Source organism: Ipomoea triloba, chromosome 14, assembly GCF_003576645.1.
Source record: "Ipomoea triloba cultivar NCNSP0323 chromosome 14, ASM357664v1".
Taxonomy (NCBI): Eukaryota; Viridiplantae; Streptophyta; class Magnoliopsida; order Solanales; family Convolvulaceae; genus Ipomoea; species Ipomoea triloba.
In genome coordinates this window covers 21,703,526-21,728,571 of record NC_044929.1, presented here as the reverse complement: position 1 = coordinate 21,728,571, position 25,046 = coordinate 21,703,526, and the positions used below count along the sequence as shown (strand labels likewise).

Genomic DNA, 25,046 nt, shown 5'->3' with positions numbered 1-25,046 from the left:
TCGCGCCTACCTCCACTACTACTGGTATTAGCGATGAAAGGATTTGAACGATTACCTAGGATCATTAAAATTGCCGGAGAAAGAAGTGGCTAGGCCTTCTCTGCCTGAAGTTTGGTGCTTTCTTGAATATTGTTTGATGAATTACTGGTAATAAACTGCCTCTCTACACCCAGTGGCTGATCATTTTGTTGAGAATCCGTACTTGGCACAAAATAAATCAACATCGTCTCCATAAGCTTGAAATCCTGTCGCTAACTGCTTATTATCATCAATAATCTTGCCGCTGCTAGTGGCCTTACCTTGGTAATAAGCTTTGGCAGAACTATTACTGCTGATTGGAATGTTACTGAAAGTGAAAGTGGAGGACGGTTGTGATGAAGAAGAAGGAAAAGAAGAAGATGAAAAGAATTATGGAGATTGAAATGACTTTTATGCCCCCAACTTGGACGGCCATTTAACAGCCCTATAAACGGAGGACCTCATCGGTCAAAAATTCAATACTTGAGGATTTAATCGGCCAAAAAGGAAAGCCGAGGACCAATTCGTTACTTTCGCTATAGTCGAGGGACCAAAACGGTAATTAACTCTATTTAATTTAATTTTTTGATAATGAATAATTTTTTCAAATAAAGGTATTGTAGACACATAATTCTAAATTAAAGAAATACATATGTATCATTTTTTGTTGTAGTTACTAATTTATTTAATTTAATAAGAGTAAATAGAGTGAGGAACTTAATTATGTCAAATTTGATTGAGATGAGGTTCGAACCTAAGATCTTTCTTATAGAAATTAATGAGTAAGTTAAAAGTTAACGGAATATTAACGGAGAAGAAAATATTTAACGGAAAACTTAACGGATAATCATAAAAGTAAGGTTAAATTAGGTAATCTCTATTAATAATATTAATATGAATTATCTTAACCATCTATTTGATTAAATAATTCATCTGAACCATCCATTTGATTAAATAATTTGACCGCCATTTTTTCTACCCATTTTAGGCCTAACTCTCTTTGGCTCTTATTAATATAGTAGATGTGTTTCTAATAAGTGTGGTGCATTTTAATACGTATAATGGTGCATATTTTAGCACATGTTTTCTAATATGTGTAAATTAATATGTGTAAATAATGTATGCTTATAATCTGACATGAGGCACGTTGTGGTACATTTTAATACGTAGAATGATGTGTTTTATTTAGTATATTGATGAATTTTAAGTGAATAAACGCATTTGGTATATTGTGCGGAATGATGTGTTTTATTGGTCCTCTGGTGCGTTTTAGTACGTAGAGTGGTGTGTTCTGTAACATATATATATTGCGCGTTGATTTGATGAGTTGATATGATCTAATGGCTGAAAATAGGCCACACAACCACACTTAATGACCAAGCCACACCTGAACTCTACCCTATATATATATATATATATATATATATATATATATATATTCAAAAGTGGTCGCGTCTTTTCGTGTGATCAGTGCAGAATACACCACTATGTATACAAATATACACCACTCAATGTTAGAAAATGCACCATAATGAAAATCACAAAAACACCAAAAAACACACCACACACTCAAAATAATGTACCATAACTCCGATGCCCCCAAAATAATGCACCATAACTCTTATGCCCCTAATGGTGCATTTCCTAACACTGTGTGGTGTATATTTGCATACCTAGTGATGTGTTTTTTAGTGATGCATATCTAACGGTGTATATTTGTGTGACGCATTTTCTAATATTAAGTGGTGTATATTTGTATAAATAGTGGTGCGATCACACGTTAACACGCGACCACACCTGATTATGACTATATATTTATTATTTTTTTTAATAAAATTTTCGAGTGTTATTAAAATCTATTGTAAAATAATAGATATATTATTTAAAATAATTTTGCATGTCATAGGTAAAATTAAAGCAAAGTTATCAAACACGTGCATCAAAACAGTTTTCACAATCAGCTAATTAATTAGAAAACATGGAATGTGTGGTATGTAAGGGTGAAGAACTTCAGTTCCTGGGAAAAGTAGAGTGTCGGCCGGAAAATCAAGAAAAATGGAGAGGGAGACTACAAATAATCATCTTCATGTTGTGATGTTTCCATTTTTTGCATTTGGTCATATAAGCCCATTTGTGCAGCTATCCAACAAGCTATCCCTTCATGGAGTCAAGATTTCCTTTTTCTCGGCCGCCGGAAATATCGGCCGGATTAAGTCTATGTTGAATTCCGATAATACTCAGATAGTCCCTCTCACGCTCCCCGCCGTGGAGGGCCTTCCTCCGGGGGCTCAGAGCACCGCCGACTTGCCGGCGGCAGCGGCGGAGCTACTCCCGGTGGCTCTCAACCTCATGCAGCCTCAAATCAAGGCGCTTCTCGTTAAACTCAAACCCCATTTTGTGATCTTTGATTTCGCCCAGGATTGGCTTCCGCCGCTCGCGGCGGAGCTGGGGATTAAAACTATATTTTATTCCGTCTTTGTTGCATTAGCTACCGCCTTCGCCACCGTCCCCGCTAGGCTTCCCGGCGGAGAAAAATCCCCCACCGTGGAAGAAATGAAGAAACTGTTGGGTCCCTCCATGTGAAGAAACAAGATGGCAGACAAGGAAAATGGGACTCCCACTTTTTTTTTTTTTGTTTCCTTTTTGTCCTTAGTGTATGAGGAATATTCCACAATTTTTATTCCTCAATTTTTGTTGTGTGTTCAGCGATAGTGGGCAGCAGCAGAGGAGGGGAATTATTTTTTCCCATTTTCACTCTCTTTTTCGGCCAGAGAGACACACACACAATGAGGCAGTAAACAGAGCAAGAAAACCCATTTTTCTTCTCATTCCATTCGGCAGTCTGCAGCAGAGGGAAGAAACCATTTTCTCTTCTTCATCTTGGTGCCATTTTGTCATGGAGTTTGCCTAAGCTTCTTGGGTTCATCTTAATCAATTCTTTGAGGTCAGCTTGTATTTATTCCAGGCATCTTTTGAATAATCTCGTAATATTTGTATTCATTTTTATCCTAGTCTTGGAGATTGAATATTTTGAGTACGAGATATTATTCCTTTTAGCCTGTGAATATTGAAGAATGTTTTGGCCTAGGAGTTGTTGTATTTGATGATTTGTGGATGTATGGCTCGAGTGGTAGCCTAAAACTTTGTACCCGAGATTTGTGATAGTGGAAATTGTTGTTGGTGGCCCGTGGTTTTTCCCCGTGGTTTTGGGGTTTTCCACGTAAATCTTGTGTTCATATTTATTTTTGGGCTATTGTGTATTATCTCGTATTTGTGTACCGTGTCGGGTCTGTGATTTTGATTGTCACAGGAAGTGGGATTTTTCCCAACAGAAACCGCCGCCGGGTTTTCCGACGACGACGTCCGTTGCGTCCTTAAGAACCTTCGAAGCTCGAGATTTTCTGTACATCTTCAAGACGCCCCATGACGGCGGCGGCGCCGTGTACGACCGCGTTCTCGCCGGCCTAAAAGGCTGCTCCGCCATTCTAGCAAAGACCTGTTACGAAATGGAAGCGCCGTATATAGATTACGTGAAATCCCAGTTCAAGAAGCCTTTTCTACTCGCCGGTCCCGTGGTGCCGGAGCCGGTCTCCGGCGAGCTAGACCAGAAATGGGCTGATTGGCTAAGCCAGTTTGAACCCAGCACTGTAATATACTGTTCTTTTGGGAGCGAAACATTCTTGAAAGACGATGAGATTAAAGAACTGGCCCTTGGATTGGAACTCACCTGCCTTCCATTTTTTCTGGTGTTGAATTTTCCGGCGAATGTCGACGTGGCCTCCGAGCTGAACCGGGCCCTACCCGCGGGGTTCACGGAGAGGGTGAAGGGAAGAGGGATTATCCATTCAGGGTGGGTGCAGCAGCAGCAGATCCTAGCTCACAGCAGCGTAGGATGCTATGTCTGCCATGCAGGTAAATAACGTCCATTCTCTTTTTTTTTTTTTTTTGAAAACATTTTTTCTTTGTCTATTAATTAACATCACCAGACAAACACCGACATATTAAACCATCGACCTGACCACCAATTCACGGTATTCACCCATAAACATTAAACACATTTCATAAAATTTAATGGTCTATTCTGCGGTGGGTGGCTCTTGTACGATTGTGCGGTTAAATGAGAACCATTAATTTTGTTTAAATAAATGTTCAAGATCAATCATGATTAAAAAATGTGGTGGCGATTTGATCTTTTTTTATTTTTGTCAAATTTAAGGTGCGTGATTTTTGTGTTTAAGGTGCGTGATTTTGATCTTAATGTGCCTTAGTTGTTGAAATTTAAATGCGACAGTCTAAAGCTTTAGGTGCGTGGTTTTGTGTTTAAGGTGCGTTAGTTGTTGAAACTTAAGGTGCGTCAGCCTAAGTCTTTAGATGCGTGGTTTTCCTTCTTAAGGTGAGTGATTTGTGTGCTTAATTAAGGTGCGTCAGTTGTAAAACTTAAGGTGCGTGGTTTTCCTTTTTAAAGTATATACGGAGTATATAAACATTTATTCCCTTGAGTTATGTCCCTTTTCTTTATAATTTTTTATACATTATGCTATAAGAGTTGTATATACAATTTCTTGGACAAAAATATCCTATTGTTATAATTTCTATTATTTTTTCTCATTATTATTTATCATGCATATGCATACACAATATCTTTTCTTATATATTCTTCAATGGTTATAATGTGGGTAGAAATTATATATTGGAGTAATATAAGAAATAAGTTTGATTCCATTTACATTTTAATTACATATTACCGTAATTATATTTTTTTGAAAACACCGTAATTATATTTTGTAGATTATCATATCTAAAATTCTTACATTAATAATATTATTAATTATATCATAATTATTTGTTTTTCAATGATGATATGATAACGCCCATATAAAATACTAGTGTGTGTATGTGCCTAAGTGTTTTGTAATAGCAATTTGTTGAACCAAATTAACAACTACAAGTTTTTAAAATCTTAAATTATTGATCGAACCAAAATATTTCATTAAAAAATGATTAATCGAATTGAAATTTTATGCACAACTTTACATGTAGGGTTCAGCTCAGTGATTGAAGGTATTGTGAATGAGTGTCAGCTAGTTATTCTGCCGCTAAAAGGCGACCAGTTCATGAATGCTAAGTTGTTGGCCGGCGACATGAAAATCGGCGTGGAGGTAAATAGAAGAGATGAAGATGGGTATTTCTGGAAAGAGGATATTCAGAAAGCTATGCAGACAATCACGGGGGAAGAAGGAGCATCAACAAGGGCAAATCAGGCGAAGTGGAAAGAGTTTTTGGTTGATAAAGAGATTCAAAGCAAATTCATCAAGGATTTGGTTAAGGTCATGAGGGATATGGCTACCATGAATTAAATGAAACAATGTTGGCTGTGGTTTGATTTATGGTAGATTGAATAAAATTGAATTATATGTGTAAGAATAATGTATTATGTTTGTTGTCGTTCAATGTATTATGTTTGTTGTCATTTGATTTGTAGCGGAATGAATAAAGGTGAACTACTTTAATAATGTTCGTTACTTTCTCAATCTATTGAAGCATAAAAAATCAATAATGAAGGAGTAATTTTGTGTTATTGGATCACAATTTCCTTGACCAATAATGTATTATGTTTGTTATATATAGTTTGATTTTAACAAAATGAATTAAGGTCAACATCGTGTAACAATGTACTATCCATGTATATATTAAGCATTTCTTAATTTATTATTTCATAGACATTTAAAAAAAGCCTTAATTACCTATCCAAGTAGGACCATTATCATGCTAGTTTCAAGCCACTACCCAATGAATGGTATTGTTGGTGTTGGAATGGCCGTACGTAGAGGACTAAGTTGAGAGAAACTACCCTACTCTAACCCGATTGCTATAATATAGACCGATGTTCATATTGCATTGTGAACCCTAATTCAAAAATTTTGTACATTCAATTAATATATTTATACTTATAGTTAACAGTTTCTGTACATGTAAACAAACACGACAAAGTTAATGGCTCGAGCATGCCTCATGACGAACTCCGTTTGTCATCCAATGTTTCAGCATGTTCTCATTTTCAGACTGATTGTAGGGTTGTTATGCCGTGGACTCAGGTCCACCTTCACCTTGCAAGGTGGACCTGGGTCTACATTCACACATTGTAAACTCCACATTCACACATTGCAACGTAGTTTTGGACCCAGGTTCACCTTACAAGGTGGACCTGGGTCCACAGCATAATTTGCCCTGATTGTACGAAAAACACTGCACATCTAATTCATTTCACTAGAAATCAAATAACAATAAAACATATAGGGATGAAAATGGGTCAGGGTAACTACATTTACCCTTTGACCCATATAGGGATGAAAATGGGTAGGAGTAACTACATCTACCCTTTGACCCACCTTTATACTATCTCCACTGTTAAATAAAAATGGGAACAAGAGATCATGAATAAATTAAAAACAAGATTTACTTGGTTTGGTTGTTTGCACTTGGTTTGGTTGTTTGCCTACATCCTCGTGAAAGAAATCTTTTATTAATTATGATAATATATAATACATATAAGGTTACTTTGAGAGATTATTCCCACAATTATGATGATATATAATACATTTTTTGAGAGATTGTTCTCACATTGTAGTTGATGAGATTCGATTTTTGGTCTTTCCACCTAAATTTTAATACTATAACCAACTGAAATGTTCATGCGGGTCACTGCCAACATTGTTTCATTAGTTCATGGTAGCCATATCCCTCATGACCTTAACCAAATCCTTGATGAATTTGCTTTGAATCTCTTTATCAACCAAAAACTCTTTCCACTTTGCCCGATTTACCCTTGTTGATGCTCCTTCTTCCCCCACGATTGTCTGCACAGCTTTTTGAATATAATATCTCCTTTCCAGAAATACCCATCGTCATCTCTTCGATTTACCTCAATGCCGATTTTCATGTCGCCGGCCAACAGCTTAGCATTCATGAATTGGTCGCCTTTTAGCGGCAGCATAACTAGCTGACAGTCATTCACAATACCTTCAATCACTGAGCTGAACCCTACATGTAGGTGTGCATAAAAATTCAATTCCATTAACTATTTTTTAAAACTAAAATATTTTAGTTCGATCAATAATTTAAGATTTTAAAGAATTCTAGTTGTTAATTTGGTTCAAAACTGTGTTAACCAAATTACTATTACACACACATAAATATATATATATATATATATTATGCGCGATAAATAAAAATATATGTCCAATATTAATATTTAATAGTCAATGTTAAAAATGAGAGAGTAAAATTTGAGACTACATGTACCTGCATGGCAGAAGTAGCATCCTACGCTGCTGTGAGCAAGGATCTGCTGCTGCTGCACCCACCCTGAATGGATAATCCCTCTTCCCTTCACCCTCTCCGTGAACCCGGCCGGAAGGGCCCGGTTCAGCTCGGAGGCCACGTCGACATTGGCCGGAAAGTTGAGCACCAGAAAGAATGGAAGGCCGGTGAGTTCCAATCCAAGGGCCAGTTCTTTAATCTCATCGTCTTTCAAGAATGTTTCGCTCCCAAAAGAACAGTATATTACAGTGCTGGGTTCAAACTGGCTTAGCCAATCAGCCCATTTCTGGTCTAGCTCGCCGGAGACCGGCTCCGGTACCACCGGACTGGCGAGTAGAAAAGGCTTCTTGAACTGGGATTTCATGTAATCTATATACGGCGCTTCCATTTCGTAACAGGTCTTTGCTAGTATGGCGGAGCAGCCTTTTAGGCCGGCGAGAAAGCGGTCGTACACGGAGGCGCCGTTAAGGGGTCTCTTGAAGATGTTCAGCAAATCTCGAGCTTCAAAGGTTCTGAAGGAAGCCGTCGGAGGAAAACCAGGCGGCGGTTTCTTCATTTCTTCGACGGTGGGGGATTTTTCGCCGCCGGGAAGCCTAGCGGGGACGGTGGAGATGGCGGTGGCTAATGCAACAAAGACGGAGTAAAATATGGTCTTAATCCCGAGCTCCGCCGCGAGCGGCGGAAGCCAATCCTGGGCAAAATCAAAGATCACAAAATGTGGTTTGAGTTTAACGAGAAGCGCCTTGATTTGAGGCTTCATGAGGTCGAGAGCCACAAGGAGTAGCTCGGCCGCCGCCGCCGGCAAGTCGGCGGTGCTCTGAGCTCCCGGAGGAAGGCCCTCCACGGCGGGGAGCGTGAGAGGGACTATCTGAGTATTATCGGAATTCAACATAGACTTAATCCGGCCGATGTTTCCGGAGGCCGAGAAGAAGGAAATCTTGACTCCATGAAGGGATATATAGCTTGTTGGATAGCTGCACAAATGGGCTTATATGACCAAATGCAAAAACTGGAAACATCACAACATGAAGATAATTATTTGTAGTCTCTCTCTCCATTATTCTTGATTTTCCGGCCTCCCACTCTACTTTTCCCAGGTAGTTCTTCACCCTTAGAGCATCCTTATCAATGTAAATATTTCAGGGTTTTTTTTAGGAGTTTTATAGGTGTGATTAGGAAAGAGAAAATGAAGTGAGAGGAAAAAAATATTAAACAAATAAGATTTAAAAAAAAGAAAAAAAAGTTGCCAGGCGTGCCTGCCGGCCCTCCTGTGCCCAAAACGTGGAGCCTTGAATGACAACTGATCATATGCTACTGTACTATGATCCATTTATTTGCAGAAGAATCATTTTATGTCTCTCTCCTTATTTTTTCTTGTCATGGTGGCACATACTCTAACATAAACCATCTATAATGCGTTGATAGTGATGTTCTTATATAGTTATATACCAGGCATTCAATGTTTTGTAATTAATTAGCTGATTGTGTCAATTGCAGGTGTATGTTTGATAAATTTGTTTTAATTTTACCTATAAGATGTAAAATTAATTTAAATAATATAAATCTATTATTTAACACATATATAATGTAATACTCGAAAATTATATTGGAATAATATAAATCTCTTGCTCCCATTTTTATTTTAACAGTGGAGATAGTATAAAGGTGAGTTAAAGGGTGGATGTAGTCACCTCAACCTATTGTCATCACTATATGTTTTATTCCTATTTGATTTGATTTCTAGTGAAATGAATTAGGTGAACTACGTGTAACAATATATTTTATTTTGTTGCTATTTGATTTATGGTGATCGAAACGAATAAAGGTGAAGTAAAGTGCGAGTAACAATGTGTTATATTTGTTATTTATAGTGAAATTTAGTAAGGCAAACTACGTCTGACAATGTATTATGTTTGTTGTTTGATTTATAGTGAAATTTAGTAAGGTAAATCACGTGTGACAATGTATTATGTTTGTTGTGGTTTGATTTTTAACAAAATGAATTAACAATGTACTATCCATGTATATATTAAGCATTTCTTTCGTGTGGCTAGAGGTGCCCCAGAAATCCCTAATATATTTTTTGCAGATGACTGTTATATCTTCTGCAGGGCTAACCTGACTGAATGCACTGTCTTGAATAATATCTTACAGGAGTTTGTGATTGCATCCGGTCAGATTATTAATCATTCAAAATCCACTACAAGCTTTAGTCAGAATGTCCAGGCTGCTCTTAGAGATGATTTGTGTTCCTTATTTGGGATGAGGGAGGGCAATCTTAGTGGAGGTTATTTAGGCCTTCCTTCTTTGATTGGGAGAAATAAAAGGGAAATCTTGGGTTATATAAAAGACAAGGTGGTGGGGAGAATTAAAGTTGGAGTAGTAGGTTTCTTTCAAGAGCGGGAGGAGAGGTTCTACTTAAGAATGTAATCCAAGCCATCCCTACCTATGCCATGAGTGTTTTTCTCCTACCTCTTGAAACTAGTAAGGAAATTGAGAGAGCTATGAATGCTTATTGGTGGGGATGTGAGGGTGAGAGGAGTAGAGGCATTAGATGGAAATGTTGGGAGTCTCTTTGTGTTCCTAAGAAATGGGGTGGCATGGAGGTTTATTCAATATCCTAACTCCCTTGTTGCTAAGGTCTTTAAGGCTCGTTATTACCCAAGAGGATCCTTTCTTGATGCCACATTAGGAAGTAATCCGTCTTTTATCTGGCCAAGTGTTCTTGAATCTCAACTCATTGTAAAGGGTGGGATTAGATGGAGGGTGGGAAATGGAGCATCTATTTCTGTTTGGAAGGATCCATGGTTACCTAATCATTCTTCTCCTTTTGTTCTTTCTCCAGTGATTGAGCAGCTTAATGATATCAAAGTGGAATCACTCATGAATGTGCAGAAGACTGATTGGGAGGTTGACATTCTCAAAGACTTATTTATGGAGACTGATGTGGATCATATCTTGAAGATTCCCATAGCTGAGACACTGACTGAAGATAAAATTGTCTGGATGGGCGATGCGAAAGGGAAGTTTACTGTCAGAAGTTGCTATAACATGCTTCAACCAGACTATCTTGTGACTGATGCTCCTGCTTGGACCAAAATGTGGAACTTTCGATTACCACCAAAGGTGAAGACTTTTTTCTGGCAACTCAATTCTAATGTTCTCCCCACATACGAAATGCTAAGAACTAAACAGGTTCAGAGCCCTAGTCTCTGTCAGTTATGCAACAATGGGGAAGAGTCCAGCTTTCATCTGTTTGTGAAATGTGATCTAGCTAAGCAATGTTGGGATTTGATTGGTGGCATCAATTTGGGGAGCAGTAATTACCTTCATGAATGGGTCAATGCTATGTTTGTTTCCTTCGACGAGGCGATGCTCTGTAAAATCATCATAATCTGTTGGAGCATTTGGGAAGCTCGAAATGATAAAGTCTGGAATCACAAAGCCACCACTGCCAATATGGTGGTTGACCAGGCAACTATTTTTCTTCAGGAATGGATAAGAATCAAATATGATGGCCATGTCTCTAATCACTCCCCTACCCAGAGTATTCCCTGGTCTAAACCTCCCCATGGTTGGTTAAAAATTAACGTTGATGCCTGGATCCGGGTAATCGAAGGATGGGCCTTGGTTTCGTGATTAGAGATTCCGATGGAGTGTTCATTGCTGCCAAGCTTGTGCCATGGACGGGTCTATTTGAGCCTGGAGAGGCAGAAAGCTCTCAAATGGACCAAGCATCTTAATCTAGATAGGATTCAAGTTGAGTCAGACTGTGCTCAGGTGATCAAAGCTGTTGAAGACTGTTCCCTCATCTCTTCCTTTGATCTACTGGTTAATGATATTAAGGAGTTAGCTAAAGGTTTTTCTGATCTATGCTTCTGTTTTGTTAAATGATCTGCGAATGGTGTAGCCCATGAGCTTGCTAAGGCTGATTGTATGGATTGTTTTTCGTTTCCTTTTCTTTTAAACTCGCATGTACTGAACTTTGATCTTGTTTAATATATTATCGTGTTTTGATTCTCAAAAAAAAAGTTATTATTTCATATCCAAGTAGGACCACTATCATGCTAGTTTCAAGCCACTACCCAATGAATGGTATTGTTGGTGTTGGAATGGCCGTACGTAGAGGACTAAGTTGAGAGAAATTACCCTACTATAACCCAATTGTTATACCATTGATCAGGGTTTATATTGCATTGTGAATCTTAATGCATTCTGTATCTTCAGTTAACACATTTTGTACTAGTTTCTGTACATGTAAACAAATAACATAATTGTTGACAAATAATATGATAGTTACAAGTACAAAAACTGTCAGCTGCAGGTACAGAATGTATCAAGGTAGACTCTGATCTATGGTATAATTTACTACTCTAACCTACAATTGTTATAACATGAACTAGGGTCCATTGTGAATCTTAATTTAAAGGTTGGTGTCAAGAATATGTCACACAATTTGAAGATCATTTTAAATCAGGTTCACAATGTAAAGTAGACCTGATCCATTGTATAATTTGCCCTCTAATGTGAGGAGTTCAACTCCAATAATGGTTCATGGTATAATTTACCCTTTAATGTGAGAAGTTCAACTCCAATGATGTTTAAAGTGGAGTTTAAACTTTTACTCTGTCACGCTTAGCCATGACTTATAATAGTTAGGTGATCAATCACTATGCTAGCCCCAGTAACTGAAAGAGTTTATTTTACTAGTAGCTACATGATACAAGGTATGAATTCTACTAAAGACAAAAATATATTTCACAATTTACATCCTCCATCAATTTTTAGGACAAGATTACAAATTTGAAGATGAGCAATAACTTGTATAGGATGTATGTAATTGTATAAAACCTCCAAAGAAGTCTTTGAGCACGTTCTTAGAGTTTATATTCGGCCAACTGCCAACACAATAAAACCAATACCAATAGCTTAGTCTATACAATCACAGAAGTGAAAGAAGCATATTAAGATCAATCATCATTATTAAAACATGTAGCAGATACCCAGCGCACACCCTCGGGTAGCCAAAACATGTAGCACATCGATTTTCAGATAGTGGCTGCAGGTTTCCCTCGCCACTGAAGAAGAACATATAGCAGATGCAACACTTTCAATTCAATTGTAATTTGTAAGTAAGACTTTTAAGGCTCCACAATGATTTTCCCTGTGGCATGCCCATCAATGCTCATAGCCCAAGCATCTTCTGCCTTGCTTAGAGGATGTTTAGAGTCAATCACACTCTTCAGCTTCCCCTCCTTCACCAACCCAACGAGATACTCGAGGTTCTCGCTCTTGGGGATTAGAAGCAACGGCACCAATTGCTTCTTCGACATCGTGAGTTTCTTCACTGCGAACGTCCACATGGCGCTAGCCCCGGGAGTGAGGTCGATTACCTTGCCTTTCTTGCTCAGGTTCGGCTCGAAAGTAGACCAGGGAATGCCGGTGGCGCAATGGATCACGGCATCGTATGTTTGCCCTGAAGGGCTCTTGAGAGCTGCCCCGTCTGGGGTCTTGTAGTCAATAGCCTCGTCTGCCCCTAAGCTCTTCACGAACCCAAGGTTGCGGGCCCCACACGTAGCAGTAACGTGTGCATTCCCCAGCTTTGCTAGTTGAACCGCATAGTGACCTACTCCACCCGAGGCGGCTGTCACGAGTATGTTCTTCTGGGGGCCACTCCCGTCGAGCTTGACCCCAGCAGCGTCAACGAGGGCCTGGAGAGCTGTTAGGCCAGCAACAGGAAGGCCTGCAGCTTCAGCAGCCGGTATCTCTGGTGGCCTTATGGCAGTTAAGCTCTCCTTAGCTACAGCATACTCCGCAAATCCACCTCCAGTCTGTTATCGAGCCCATAAATCCATTATCATACGATAAAAAACTCATCACAAGACACAAACCAAAATCCACACTCCACAGTGATACTTACAAGATGACTGAGCATAGCCACAACTTTGTCACCGGCCTTGAAATTCTTGACACGGGACCCAACCTCCACTACTTCTCCTGCTACATCAGTAGCTGCTCCAGCCAGAAAGGAGACAGATCTTATGTCAATATAAAACTATTCATTTAAGAATTAAAAGAACAAAAAAAGTTTGAGGGCAAAATGTCCCTCCGTAAGAGCAATGTGACTATGTGAGTATCCATTCATTCCATTGGCAAATCTCTACTGTCATATAACCTTTCCAACATATAGATCACTGAACAATTATCCTAAAAGGGGATTTACATTTCAAGCATCATTGTTGCAGCTGTCATTTTTGTGGCTCAATTTACGTTGTGGCAGGGAAGTAAAAGGATGTTGAGGATTTCAAAATTCAAACAGAATGAAGGTTATAGTATTCAAAGCACAAAATGGCACACTTCACGTTATGGCAGGGAAATAAAGCAGCCAGAGAGTTGTTGAAAATTAAGAAACACGGGGAAGTCAATTAGATGTGAAACTCTGCTAACCCCAGAGGGAGGAGGAAAACAAATATAAAAATGAAATCAGATTCTTAAGAATTATAGTGAATAAGCCAAGAGCCGTGGATAAGTGACATGCTACTGACCGAACTTCATAGCAAGAGGAGAAATTATAAACATCAAATTATATTCTTCACAGTCATGCAACTGACACTAAATTTTATAGCAAGAGCAATTAAATCCAATTATAGCTATTCGAAGCTTGAGTTCATTACAGTCATACAGCACAGAAACATAGCAGTGTTCATGAAAAGTTCTCTTCTTCTTCCATTCTTTTCATCTCAATTCAATAATTAGCAACACACCTCTCAATATGATATAACAAGGAACTCCATTGCTAACAAGAAAGGCATACTAAAAGTTAGAAAGTTATCGAGTAAAGAGCGCAAGGCATTGGACTAACCGGGGATGTAAGGAAATTTGCCAGGAAGAAGAGGACGGATCATCCCTTTTTGAATTTTCCAATCAACCGGGTTTATGCTTGTGGCTTCTAGCTTCAGCAAGACTTCATTTTTATTAGGAGTGGGCACAGGAACTTCAACATGCTGCAAGACCAATTCATGTCAAAACAGTTCCAATCTCATATGAAAATTCTTGCCATCATTATACTTTGGATTCTTTCTTACAAAAACAGAGCCATCAAAACCTGTGAAACTAGACTGCAGTTTTTTGACAATATGCAATCTGGCTAAAGATTCCATTTTTCTCTTTAACTAAGAAATATTTTTCCTCCACTTCCTTATTTTCTAATACTAGGATTCTTTTGAAAACAACTTTTTCTTCACTTCAAAACATGGTTCCTTTAATTACCCAACACAAATTCTACTCTAGGTCTCAAATCACCCATAAATACAACCGCAATTACAACAATAACAACAACCAAATCAATTCTATAGCATTTCAAACCAAGAAAAATCGGATTCACACTCGATAAAAGAGTCAATTAATCCGGCAAATTAAACAAACACAAGGGACTAAATTATAAAAAGAGGAAATTTTTGGCGAAGGGTATAAGAAATACCTTCAAAGCAGCAGCGCCGCCTCCATAACCGTCATACTGCAGAGCGCGCATAAGCTTTCCTGCCATTCCCAGATGCACAAAATTCAGTGGTTCGCAGAGCAAGAATAGTAAGGAAATTGTGGGTAAAAGTGGATTTTATATTATAGCCTTGTGCGTGTCGCCGATCCTTTGTAGTTTGTATGGTTTCTGTTGTTTGAGAAGCGCATCCCTCTCGATTGCGTCGTGGCGGATCCGGAATCACTTTCCATATTTGTGCGTTCATGCAACGTCGTCCCCATATTCAATTGCCGTAACGCCACGATTAATTTCCCCCTTGGGTCCATCCATAGATAGAATCAATCTTACTCCGTATAATGAAAGAAAAAAAAAATGCAATCTTTTAAGAAATTGACAAATTATGTCCATTCCATTTTTACATTTAATTTAAATCTGAAAACATAATAAGTCTATATTCAAATTATATCCCTGATTCATATACGTTTTTTTGTTAATCTTTTGTAACAAAAATATTCCGACCGTTATAATTTTTGTTATTTTTTATTATAATATTCAATAATCATATTACAATTTGACTAATTGACCAAGTTTGTATAAAGATTAAAAAAGAATTGAAAAAAGATTGAAAAATTTTTAGAGACACGAAAGAAAAAAATAAGAATAAACATTTAGTCCAACGTCACATAATGCCCACAACATACTCCATATCAAAAAATCAAAAATCTAAGAAGATAATCTCAATTGAGTTAGTAGGTTTTAAGTTTGTCTTACTGTTAAGTGTGAACAGTAAATTGACTTTATTAGTTTAAGTCAATCGATCAGTTAATATTACCAACTCTACTAGTTTATTTCATTTGTAATTATTTGTAGGTTATGAATCACATTTGTAATTATTTGTAGGTTATGAATCACAAAACCAGATGAAAGATAATTTATATATCTATTAGTCTACGGATAAATATGTTCAGAGTATGCCATTGATTAAACGGACAAACCAAACAGATTTGTGTTACATTGCAACAATCCAGAAAACATATAAACACAACAAACATCCATATGAAACCAACAATATAAGTTTAAGGTTCCACAATAATCTTCCCTGTGGCATGTCCTTGGATGCTCTTAGCCCAAGCCTCTTCAGCTTTACTCAACGGATGCTTGGAATCAATAACTGTCTTCACCTTCCCTTCTTTCAACAGCTTAACAAGGCACTCAATGTACTCAGCTTTGGGGAACGACAGCAACGGCACCAATTGCTTCTTCGAGAACGTAATCTTCTGCAACGCAAATCTCCCGAACGCGTTCGGGCCGGGAGTGATGTCAATCACCCTGCCGTTCTCGCTCAGGTTGCGCTCGAACGTCGGCCAGGGAATCCCGGTGGTGCAGTGGACGACGGCGTCGTATTTCTTGCCGGACGGGCTGGTGAGCGCCGCGCCTTCCGGGGTTCTGTAGTCCAGAACCTCGTCGGCGCCTAGGCTCCTCACGAAATCTATGTTGCGGGCCCCGCAGGTGGCCGTCACGTGAGAGTTTCCTAGTTTTGCTAGCTGGACGGCGTAGTGGCCGACACCGCCGGAGGCGGCGGTGACGAGGATGTTTTTCCTGGGGCCGCTGGTGGAGGTGCCGTCCAGCTTGAGGCCGGCTATCTCCGTCAGGGCCTGGTAGGCGGTTCCTCCTGCCACTGGCAGCGCCGCTGCGGAGTCGGCGGATACTTCCGGCGGCCGTGGAACTGTCGAGGTCTCCTTAGCCACCGCATACTCTGCTAAGCCACCGCCATCCTGTTATCAAGATCACCAACACTAATTAAGATTCAAAACAAAATCATTTATCGGACAAATAGTTGTTAGTTGATTGTTTTTGTGAGTTTGATTTGTTAATAGCATTATCTAATTGTAAAAGATGTTTGGTAAATTAGTTATTAGCTGATAGCTGAATTTTAACATTTTAGAATAATAAAATGTTACAAAAAGCTTATTAACCAAACACTTATATCGACTATTTAATTAAATCAAACAGTTAATAGTGATCAAACAAGCTAAAATGAACTAATAAACTAACTATGTTAACAAACCGAGTAAAAACAGAGCATATAATATATAAAATATATACATATAGTCTTACTATCAGGAATACAGAAAACTCACACGAAGACTAAGTGCAGCCACAACTTTGTCGCCTGCCTTGAAATTCTTGACACCAGGTCCAACCTCCACTACCTCTCCTGCTACATTAGTTGCTATTCCGCCCAAGAGAAATCAAGAGAGTAACAAACAGGAATGGTCATTTCTAGTGTTGTGTTGAGCATATATGTATAAAACACGTATTCATATTCATATTATACAGATGTGTAATTCGACTATCAGTTTAAACTAGACAACAGGGCATGAACTTACCTGGGATGTGAGGAAGTTTGCGAGGAAAGATGGGGCGAAGAGGGCCTTCCTGAATTTTCCAATCAACTGGATTCAAGCTTATGGCTTCCAGCTTCAGCAAGACCTCACCTTTGGTAGGAGAAGGCACAGGAACTTCAACATGCTGCAAAAAGGAAGGAAATAATCGAGGAGGAGCATGATTAAGGATCACATCTTTGAACACGACAGATCGAGGGATCAAGAAAAGAACAGAACCGAGCAAAGAATGTTAGAACGAACAAGACGGGAGAAAATACCTTCAACCCAGCAGCTCCACCACCACAGCTATCATACTGCACAGCACGCATAAGCTTCCCAGCCATTCCCTAATTCACAAAGCTCACGTTTTTCCTGCTCAGATGTTCAAGAACAGAGGACTTGCAGTATACAACGAGATTTCTAGGCGAGATGGGGGTGCCTAAGAGGGAGTTACTTGTTTTGGCTTCAGATTTCAGAGATTATGAAATTAGACTCTCTGCAGTATATTGGGACTTTAAAATGTTCAAAGCTCAATAAAGCATTTATTTTAGTATATATCATCTGACCACCTCGTGAATCATGTGAATATGTGATTAAAGTACATTGCTTTTTTTCTAGTTATGCTCACTCCATGTGTGTCCATGTGACTAATTTTCACCACTTCTGCAGATACAAATAGACATATAGAATAAGAGCAAAGGGAGATACTAGGAAGTTACCAGGTAGGTATACAAGGGAATCTCCTAGGAATCAAAGGACAAAGAAAAGCTTTTCTGAATCTTCAGATCAAATTGGCTTTGCACTTACTGCTTCCAGTTTCAGCAAGATCAAACTTCAAACATCCTGAAACAGGCATTTCCGGTTTCAAATAACAATATAACATGATTTCATATCAGGAAACAGACACTATTTCATATCAGGAAAATACCTTCAACAAGCTAGCAACTCTACTTCCTCAGCTGCTATACTGCACAACAGCATATATAAGCTTCCCAGCCATGCCTCAACTCACAAAGTTGACTTTTTTCCAGCTGTCATTCACATTCCTATCTCTGATTCTTGCTACCCACAGTTATTTTCGTTTTTTTTTTTTTCATTAATCAACGTTGATAATGATTGCATAATTGAATATAGACACAGATAATGAACACAAACATACGAGGTTAGGAAGAGACATTGAATCAGCTCAGATTAAGATTATAATAGAGCATTAGAAAAATGTTGATGTCATAGGTTTCTGCTATTTTGACCAACTTCATCCATTGTATCAATTAAATGGATAAAGTTGACATCATCCTAAGAAGTTGACATCTGAACTCATTTCCCCTCCAACTGCAACTGCATTTGAACAATTAGTGGGCTTGCCTGCTATGCTAATAGGTTGTCAAGATTCAAGAACACATGTACAGAAGTTATACCTTGCAGAACATACTAATTAAATTCTCAAAATAATCGAGAGTAGCATAAAAAATGGTACAAGTGAATTTGGGGTCCTCTACTCTCCATCTAATAATCTAATTAGAACTAAAACAATCGTGATCGACCAAAAATTATAACAAATGACAATGTAACACATTACTCGTTAAAAAATCTTGGTCAATCAAAAATTTTTCTTCAAAGGGTAACACTTGGAAATTTGCAAGAACCGTGACCTGTAGATTTAAAATAGAATATGTTAGGGGCAACACTAGTGATGATTTGGTAATCACAAGGTTACACATTATTGGTTTCAAAAAGTCAATTATAGACAACTCAGACTGGTTTACTTAGTTCTTTGCCGGTTAGGATGTCAAACAACCTGAACTGGTCTACCTTATGCTCTTTTGCTGGTTAGAATTACAAGAAGAGGTTTACCTAGTTCACAGGTAAAGGTAATAATTGCGGGTTTCACTCGTCATGTATTTATTTGACATGACTTCATATAACAAATTTTGTTGTGTTTATATGAAGTAACTTCACACAAGAAATTTTAATGTTTTTCATAGTCGTCCATGTTATATAATTTTAGCACATTTGCCTATTTGGGGAAATTTGGGTACTTACTAGGGTCCTTTGTAGTCTTGATAGCAAGGCCATTGAAGTAGCAGGTCCCACCTATGCTATTAAACTGGGCCCAGTAAGAACTAAAAGCATAGCTGGCATGTGGGACCAGATTATTAGGCTGATAACATTTCCCACCGGGTTGAATCGGGTCACAGGTCCCTTTACCCTGCCCGCATGCATAACTCAAGGCGTCAATCACCGCCGTCTTATTGGCCGCCGGCGCCACCACGCACCAGAATTTCCCTTCCGGCGGAATATCGTTCGTCGGCTTCGGCAGCGGCTTGAATTCCGACTCCGGCGTCTTCCCCGACAGGTCAATCTCGTACACGTTGGTGCCGTTGGGGTGTAACAGCCCGAAATGCCGCTCCGTTCCCGGCCCGGGCTTCTGGTTCTCGTTATACAACGCGAAAATCATCGTCGGAACCACCGCGCCTGGCCTCGCCGGCGTCCCCGCCGCAGGCTTGGCGGTGAATTTCCTAACCACGTTGCGATTATACGTGGCGGAATTGTAAATATTCGCTCCGATTTGATCGGCGTCGCCGGAATTGGGCCAACCCGTTTCCGCAATAAAGAGACGGAGATTCGGGAACCCTAGTCGCTTCATCGCAAAATGAACCGCATCGATCATTTGATCCAATAAATTCGTGTACGTGAAACCCGAACCCGGGTCCGAATAAGTGACATTAGTGGGCTCCATTAGAGCATACTCAAGGCTAATAGCTTTAGGCTGAGCTGCCCAAGCGAAATACGGGTAGACATCGAAGAAGAAGAAGGATCTAGAATGATTCAAAAATTGTAACAGAGGCCGGAAAACTCGGGCGGAAAGATCGGACCGGAAACTTCCATTGGAAGGCGGGAATGAAGACTCTAACATGTCCATAGCCAAAGGAGTCCCCACTTTGATCTTCCGGAGCCGGAATTTCCGGAGAGATCGCCGGATTTTACGCATGGCCGGTACGAGCTGGAACCAGGTAGTGTTAGGTTGGTTGCTCAGGATTTCATTGCCGACTAGGAGGTAACGGATCATGGTTTTGGGGTAGAAGGGGACAACATTGATGCGTACCCACTGGTCTGCTAATGTTTGATTGGAGGAAATGTTGGGGATGAGGCCATTGGGGACCATGATCGAGACTTGAAGCTGAGAACTTTGCAGGGATTTCAGGATTTTCGGATTGGCATCGTAGATCTTAACCCTCTTAGCCTTTAATCCATTGAGGAGCTCCACAGATTTTGCTGGACTGGGCAGATTATTCCCCAGTTGTCCATAGCATACTCCTATTCTCCGTGTAATTTCTGCGCCTGAAATTCATCCAAACAACGACAGTGTCAGATAAATCATAGATGAATAATACAATAACGATAGAAGAGATGGATTGTGATGAAACTCACCGGAAAACGACGATGAAGCGAGGAGAGAAAGCAGAAGAAAACTGATAAAACTCTGCATCTTGGAGCTCTTTTTTCTTCTTTTTTTTTGCAGAGAATGGAGAAAGCGGCTTGGCCTCCTTACAGTGCAACAGCCAAATATCTTCACTAGATTCCACATGGACATTAATCAGATTATGTAATAATATGTATACACGTTTATGGTCGTATCATTTTTGGATTACATTAGATTAGGTTTAGTAAATCAGGCTTAATGATTTGTGTTTGCCGTATCATTTGGCATCAATATGGCTTACATTTGTAATAATATCCAATAAATGAATCACCTTCTGTGAGATCGCGAATTTGTGAAAAGACTCGAATCGAGATGGAAACATAATACTTAAAAAAAATGTAATATTTTTAAATCAAGATGCAAAAATATTACATTTACATTTTTCTTTAAAAGTATTATACTTTCTTTATTGATAGTTATAGTTTGTTCATGATTAGTATTACATTTTAATTTTGACATGATCCTCACACAAGTTTTTGCTCCAACAAATTGATACAAATATTAACACGACTTTTCTTTTAACACAATCTCAATAAAAAATCCATGTCATACAAGGTATGCATAGTGTAGTTTATATTTTCGTGTAGTTTGTGAACTATTGCATGGAGCATGTTATTACACACCATTTCGTAGTTAGGTACTAGGTGTCCCTCATCATCAAAAAATAAATCAAAATAGAATTTTATTGTGAGTGTATAATAAGAGTCAATTTTGAATGAGTAGAGGTATTTAATGCTGGTCACAAAAAAAAAAATAATAATACAAATATTGTTATTGAGTTAATTTCATTTTTAGTACTACTCACATTGGTTTTCTTATATGGGTTTGCTAGTTAAGCAATACCGTGACATTGCTAGTGGCATTGGGACCATGTCAAAAGATCAGCGAATCATGTGTTACATGTTATTGCACGAACAATTTGTCTTTTGTCTATCTCAGGGTCGTGGGTGTCTATTCCACCGTCCTGTATTTTCTCATTTGGTTGCTTATTAATCAGTTATGATGTTTCCTTCCAAAAAAAATTGATAATAATATTCTTCCATGCATCGCATGCTTATTTAAAGATAATCTTTTGTCAAAATTGTAACAATCTGAACAAACTTAGAATATGTCAATCGTTGAAACTAACAAACCCATCCATTTAATTTAAACTGTTGAACACCTTAGAATATGTCAATTGTTCAAACCAACAAACCCATTTAATGGAATTTTATATTGTGCAAAATTTTGACTTAGAAAGATAAGTTTTGGTCAGATGCAATGTCTTATGTAATTTTCAACTTTTGCCAATTTGATGAATTTATATGTTGAATTTTAATGTTGTTTTCCATTTAAGTATTATGTAATTTTTAATTAGATAATTGGTTTGATAATCACAAACTTATAACTTTAATTTTTTGTGAAAATTATTTATTAATTTTATTGATTTGAGTCGATTTTTTGTGTTTTTTACCAGTTATAATCAGAAGATAGATTTCATCAATTGTGCACCTTTGAAGTAAAACTTTAACGTAAACGAGAGAGAAATATTATGTAATTTAATTAATCAAATTAGACAATAAATTCAAAACTTGTAGTATAAAACATTGAAGTTTCATTTGGCGTTTGTATTATTATTAGTATTATTATTATTATTATTTTCATTTTCGTATATATCTTTTTATTGCAAATTTGGAGTAGATATTAGTAGAAGTTGACAGTACAGCACATTGGAGAGTGGAGACCGAGTGGTCAGCGACAAATTATCTGACTTTAGGTAAAGACAGAAGGGAAAAAGGTAAAAGGCAATTGTTAGGTGGAAAATGGAAAATACTATGTCTAGTTTTATTTTCTACTCTTAATTTTTATTATTACACATAAAATTTTGATATAAACACTTATATTAAGATCTACATGGAAAAGTAATTTATCCGTGTTCGTTATATTAGAGAGTAAGATTTGAGAGTCAATGTAATAGAACTCGCTGGAAAATATGATGTATACTCTCATTTTCTATTTTAATTTTTAATCTTAAATTTTTATGTGAATGCTTTTTTGGGGTCACATGATAAAAATAGTCTATTTTTATTTGTCATGTCAGGAAATAAAAGTAGAAAAATAGAATTTAGAAATATATATAGCGAAATTTTTGTATTGTGAGAATAAACAGATATTGTTGTATATGTCAACTACCATGTAGTGTGATGACATTTCGGTTACCATTCGAAATGAATGATGATAGATTCAAACTCCGAGGGTAGGAGCATTTAAAAAAAAAATACAGTTGTACATAATTGTATGAGTTAATACCACAAATGGTCCTCTGACTATTGGGATAGTACTTCTTTTAGTCCTCGACTTTCAATTCGACCACAAATGATCCTCTGACTTTCATTTTTGACCACAAATAGTCCTCTGTTAAAATTTCTGTTAAATAGGTGTTAAATCTAGGGGTAATATCGTCAAATTGATTAATATTATTATGATTAATTCTTGTTTAGAATTATATGACAACATAATTAATTTCAAACATTAAGTTAATAAATATAAAAATAAAATGGACGTGAGAACTTATATAAATGAACAAATTAAATAAAAATCCATGATTAATGTTCGCAATTTGTACTTGATTAATTATATTAATTCAACGGTAGCAGCTTTCAGTTATGTCCCAAACAAAATGTTTGATCGATTAATGAAAAGTGAAAATTATTAATCGACCATGTATGAACAACCATGAAAATGATGAAAGCAAGATTTTTTTAAAAAAATCTTCCATTTTAGTATGTTGGTTAAATTAAAATAGATAGCTCTAATATTAAATCTTAATTTTGTACGCATAATTACGAGAATAAAGTGTATTGTCTTTTTATTTATGAGTATTTATATTTGTTAATTGTTTCAATTATGCTTGTTGGTGAAAAATTATAAACATTTTTACTTTATGAACATTATATATATCAATTTGACGATAATACCCCTAGATTTAACACCTATTTAACAGAAATTTTAACAAAAGGACTATTTGTGGTCAAAAATGAAAGTCAGAGGACCATTTGTGGTCGAATTGAAAGTCGAGTACTAAAAGGAGTACTACCCCAATAATCAGAGGACCATTTGTGGTATTAACTCTAATTATATGGTAGGTCAATTGAAACATATTTTATAATTTATTTTATTCATTAAATTTCAAAACAAGCGAGAATAGAATTTTCAAATTTAGAGTACAAACTTTTCGTAACACTCGTATCAATAATTGTATTATATTACTTGACAAACATATATGATGTGTAACAATATTTTTACTCTATATAAGTTAACCACTATATCAATGACATTATAATTATATTGATGCCTAATTTTAAAAAAAAATCTTATTTAAGACGTATAAAATATTAAGCGAGATAACAAATTAAACGGTCAATTGCCCCCTTCATTTAATGATGCGAACAAAAAGTCAAAAGTGGTATAAGTTGTGGGTGGAAACAACGACAAAGACCGAACAAAAGAGGAACGTGGCCGGGCATCTATTGCCATTGGATATGACTTCCCTCCACTTTTGGGGTTTTCCCATGATGTTTCATTGATGATTAACAGTTTTTTCCACTATGTCTTTGTCACTTGCACAAATATCTTGAGGTTTTCATTGGGCATTACTATTGACTACTAGAGGTTTAAACAAATTGAGGTGCGTTCGGATTAAATATCTATATGTTGATTTTATCATTGGGCATTACTATTGTCTATTCATGACTTATATGATGAAAATAATGGACCTTGATGGCCATCCATTGTAAGATAGTGAATGTACATGTAGGATTTTAATTTGCTGATTTTTATATTTTCGTTTTGTCTATATATAACGGTTAGTTTTAACTATATTTTTTAATTCATATTTCAAGTTGACGTTGGTGATGGGTTAGGCCGTTAGGGTAGTTGGATTGATGCTCAAATTCTACCCAAGTGGTCGAACTCGGTGCCAACCAAAGAGTACTCAACCGCTCTACCTTTCTAGGCATAAGGGAGTCAAATGGACAAGAGCATTATATTATGGCCTGTTATGGAATTAATGTTACCTGGTTTTTGAGTTCATTTTCTAATAATAGGGTGTCTTTATTTAGTAATGGCAACAGGGTGGGGTAGGGAATAGGGTCCCTGCCCCACCCCGCCATTCCCCCATGGGCCCATTCTTTGATCCCTGCCCCGTTCCCCAGCAGAGATGGGGAATTACTTCGCATCCCTATCTCTGTAAGAATTTTTGGGAATTGAGATTCCCTACCCTAATTAAAAAAATAAAAAATTGTACACTTCCCAAATTTTTAGTGATAGTATAGGGTCCCTGCCCCCACCCCGCCACTGAATTCATCCCCCATGGGCCCAT

General features: G+C 37.6%; 6 protein-coding genes across 9 annotated transcripts; 2 read left to right on the top strand and 4 right to left on the bottom strand.

The window, feature by feature from the left end:
* The first annotated feature begins 2,029 nt into the window (after positions 1-2,029).
* On the top strand, positions 2,030-5,421 carry LOC116005311 (anthocyanidin-3-O-glucoside rhamnosyltransferase-like). The gene is made up of 3 exons (XM_031245581.1): positions 2,030-2,582; positions 3,329-3,930; positions 5,059-5,421. The coding sequence occupies exons 1-3, from the start codon at positions 2,074-2,076 to the stop codon at positions 5,373-5,375; spliced, it is 1,428 nt and encodes a 475-aa protein (XP_031101441.1). The 5' UTR covers positions 2,030-2,073; the 3' UTR covers positions 5,376-5,421.
* Positions 5,422-6,682: 1,261 nt separating this feature from the next.
* Positions 6,683-8,440, bottom strand: LOC116005333 (anthocyanidin-3-O-glucoside rhamnosyltransferase-like). The gene is given in 4 exon segments (XM_031245612.1): positions 6,683-6,895; positions 6,898-7,059; positions 7,321-8,296; positions 8,298-8,440. Coding segments are annotated over 4 exon segments (1,395 nt in total). The 5' UTR covers positions 8,397-8,440; the 3' UTR covers positions 6,683-6,737.
* Positions 8,441-9,846: 1,406 nt separating this feature from the next.
* Positions 9,847-11,290, top strand: LOC116004105. The gene is made up of 2 exons (XM_031244039.1): positions 9,847-10,464; positions 10,558-11,290. Exons 1-2 carry the CDS (start codon positions 9,847-9,849, stop codon positions 10,975-10,977), a joined length of 1,038 nt encoding a protein of 345 aa, XP_031099899.1. The 3' UTR covers positions 10,978-11,290.
* Positions 11,291-12,075: 785 nt separating this feature from the next.
* On the bottom strand, positions 12,076-15,133 carry LOC116005216 (chloroplast envelope quinone oxidoreductase homolog). The gene is made up of 4 exons (XM_031245478.1): positions 14,819-15,133; positions 14,201-14,342; positions 13,259-13,350; positions 12,076-13,169 (listed from the first exon to the last, which is right to left on the bottom strand). The coding sequence occupies exons 1-4, from the start codon at positions 14,882-14,884 to the stop codon at positions 12,480-12,482; spliced, it is 990 nt and encodes a 329-aa protein (XP_031101338.1). The 5' UTR covers positions 14,885-15,133; the 3' UTR covers positions 12,076-12,479.
* Positions 15,134-15,736: 603 nt separating this feature from the next.
* On the bottom strand, positions 15,737-18,039 carry LOC116004582 (chloroplast envelope quinone oxidoreductase homolog). Of its 3 annotated transcripts, none has more exons than XM_031244694.1 (5): positions 17,922-18,039; positions 17,481-17,549; positions 17,206-17,347; positions 16,957-17,048; positions 15,737-16,590 (listed from the first exon to the last, which is right to left on the bottom strand). In XM_031244694.1, exons 2-5 carry the CDS (start codon positions 17,544-17,546, stop codon positions 15,892-15,894), a joined length of 999 nt encoding a protein of 332 aa, XP_031100554.1. In that variant the 5' UTR covers positions 17,547-17,549; positions 17,922-18,039; the 3' UTR covers positions 15,737-15,891. The 3 variants fall into 3 exon arrangements, with proteins under 3 accessions (XP_031100554.1, XP_031100553.1, XP_031100555.1); XM_031244693.1 differs by having other exon boundaries at positions 17,481-17,574; positions 17,922-18,036; XM_031244695.1 differs by having other exon boundaries at positions 17,481-17,562; positions 17,922-18,036.
* LOC116004581 (probable glucan endo-1,3-beta-glucosidase A6) lies at positions 17,921-20,854 on the bottom strand. Of its 2 annotated transcripts, XR_004094830.1 has the most exons (4): positions 20,635-20,854; positions 19,246-20,544; positions 18,131-18,261; positions 17,921-18,045 (listed from the first exon to the last, which is right to left on the bottom strand). XR_004094830.1 is itself a non-coding variant. In XM_031244692.1 (3 exons), the coding sequence occupies exons 1-3, from the start codon at positions 20,795-20,797 to the stop codon at positions 18,817-18,819; spliced, it is 1,500 nt and encodes a 499-aa protein (XP_031100552.1). In that variant the 5' UTR covers positions 20,798-20,850; the 3' UTR covers positions 18,615-18,816. The 2 variants fall into 2 exon arrangements, 1 of the variants encoding a protein (XP_031100552.1); XM_031244692.1 differs by lacking the exons at positions 17,921-18,045; positions 18,131-18,261 and adding an exon at positions 18,615-18,854 and having other exon boundaries at positions 20,635-20,850.
* Between the last annotated feature and the right edge of the window lie 4,192 nt (positions 20,855-25,046).

What these genes read in the sequence shown, in the direction of transcription:
- LOC116005311 (XM_031245581.1), top strand. Translation starts at nt 2,074, where the DNA reads ATGGAGAGGGAGACTACAAATAATCATCTTCATGTTGTGATGTTTCCA. An exon ending in GTGGAAGAAATGAAGAAACT is followed by an intron (nt 2,583 to 3,328) that starts GTTGGGTCCCTC and finishes TGATTGTCACAG; the next exon opens with GAAGTGGGATTTTTCCCAAC. An exon ending in ATGCTATGTCTGCCATGCAG is followed by an intron (nt 3,931 to 5,058) that starts GTAAATAACGTC and finishes CTTTACATGTAG; the next exon opens with GGTTCAGCTCAGTGATTGAA.
- LOC116004105 (XM_031244039.1), top strand. Translation starts at nt 9,847, where the DNA reads ATGCTTATTGGTGGGGATGTGAGGGTGAGAGGAGTAGAGGCATTAGAT. An exon ending in ACTTTCGATTACCACCAAAG is followed by an intron (nt 10,465 to 10,557) that starts GTGAAGACTTTT and finishes AGTCTCTGTCAG; the next exon opens with TTATGCAACAATGGGGAAGA.
- LOC116005216 (XM_031245478.1), bottom strand. Translation starts at nt 14,884, where the DNA reads ATGGCAGGAAAGCTTATGCGCGCTCTGCAGTATGACGGTTATGGAGGC. An exon ending in CAAATTTCCTTACATCCCCG is followed by an intron (nt 13,351 to 14,200) that starts GTTAGTCCAATG and finishes TGGCTGGAGCAG; the next exon opens with CTACTGATGTAGCAGGAGAA. An exon ending in TGGCTATGCTCAGTCATCTT is followed by an intron (nt 13,170 to 13,258) that starts GTAAGTATCACT and finishes GCTCGATAACAG; the next exon opens with ACTGGAGGTGGATTTGCGGA.
- LOC116004582 (XM_031244694.1), bottom strand. Translation starts at nt 17,546, where the DNA reads ATGGCTGGGAAGCTTATGCGTGCTGTGCAGTATGATAGCTGTGGTGGT. An exon ending in GTGGAGCTGCTGGGTTGAAG is followed by an intron (nt 17,348 to 17,480) that starts GTATTTTCTCCC and finishes TCCTTTTTGCAG; the next exon opens with CATGTTGAAGTTCCTGTGCC. An exon ending in TGGCTGCACTTAGTCTTCGT is followed by an intron (nt 16,591 to 16,956) that starts GTGAGTTTTCTG and finishes TCTTGATAACAG; the next exon opens with GATGGCGGTGGCTTAGCAGA.
- LOC116004581 (XM_031244692.1), bottom strand. Translation starts at nt 20,797, where the DNA reads ATGTCCATGTGGAATCTAGTGAAGATATTTGGCTGTTGCACTGTAAGG. An exon ending in CGCTTCATCGTCGTTTTCCG is followed by an intron (nt 20,545 to 20,634) that starts GTGAGTTTCATC and finishes GATGAATTTCAG; the next exon opens with GCGCAGAAATTACACGGAGA. An exon ending in CAAGACTACAAAGGACCCTA is followed by an intron (nt 18,855 to 19,245) that starts GTAAGTACCCAA and finishes TTAAATCTACAG; the next exon opens with GTCACGGTTCTTGCAAATTT.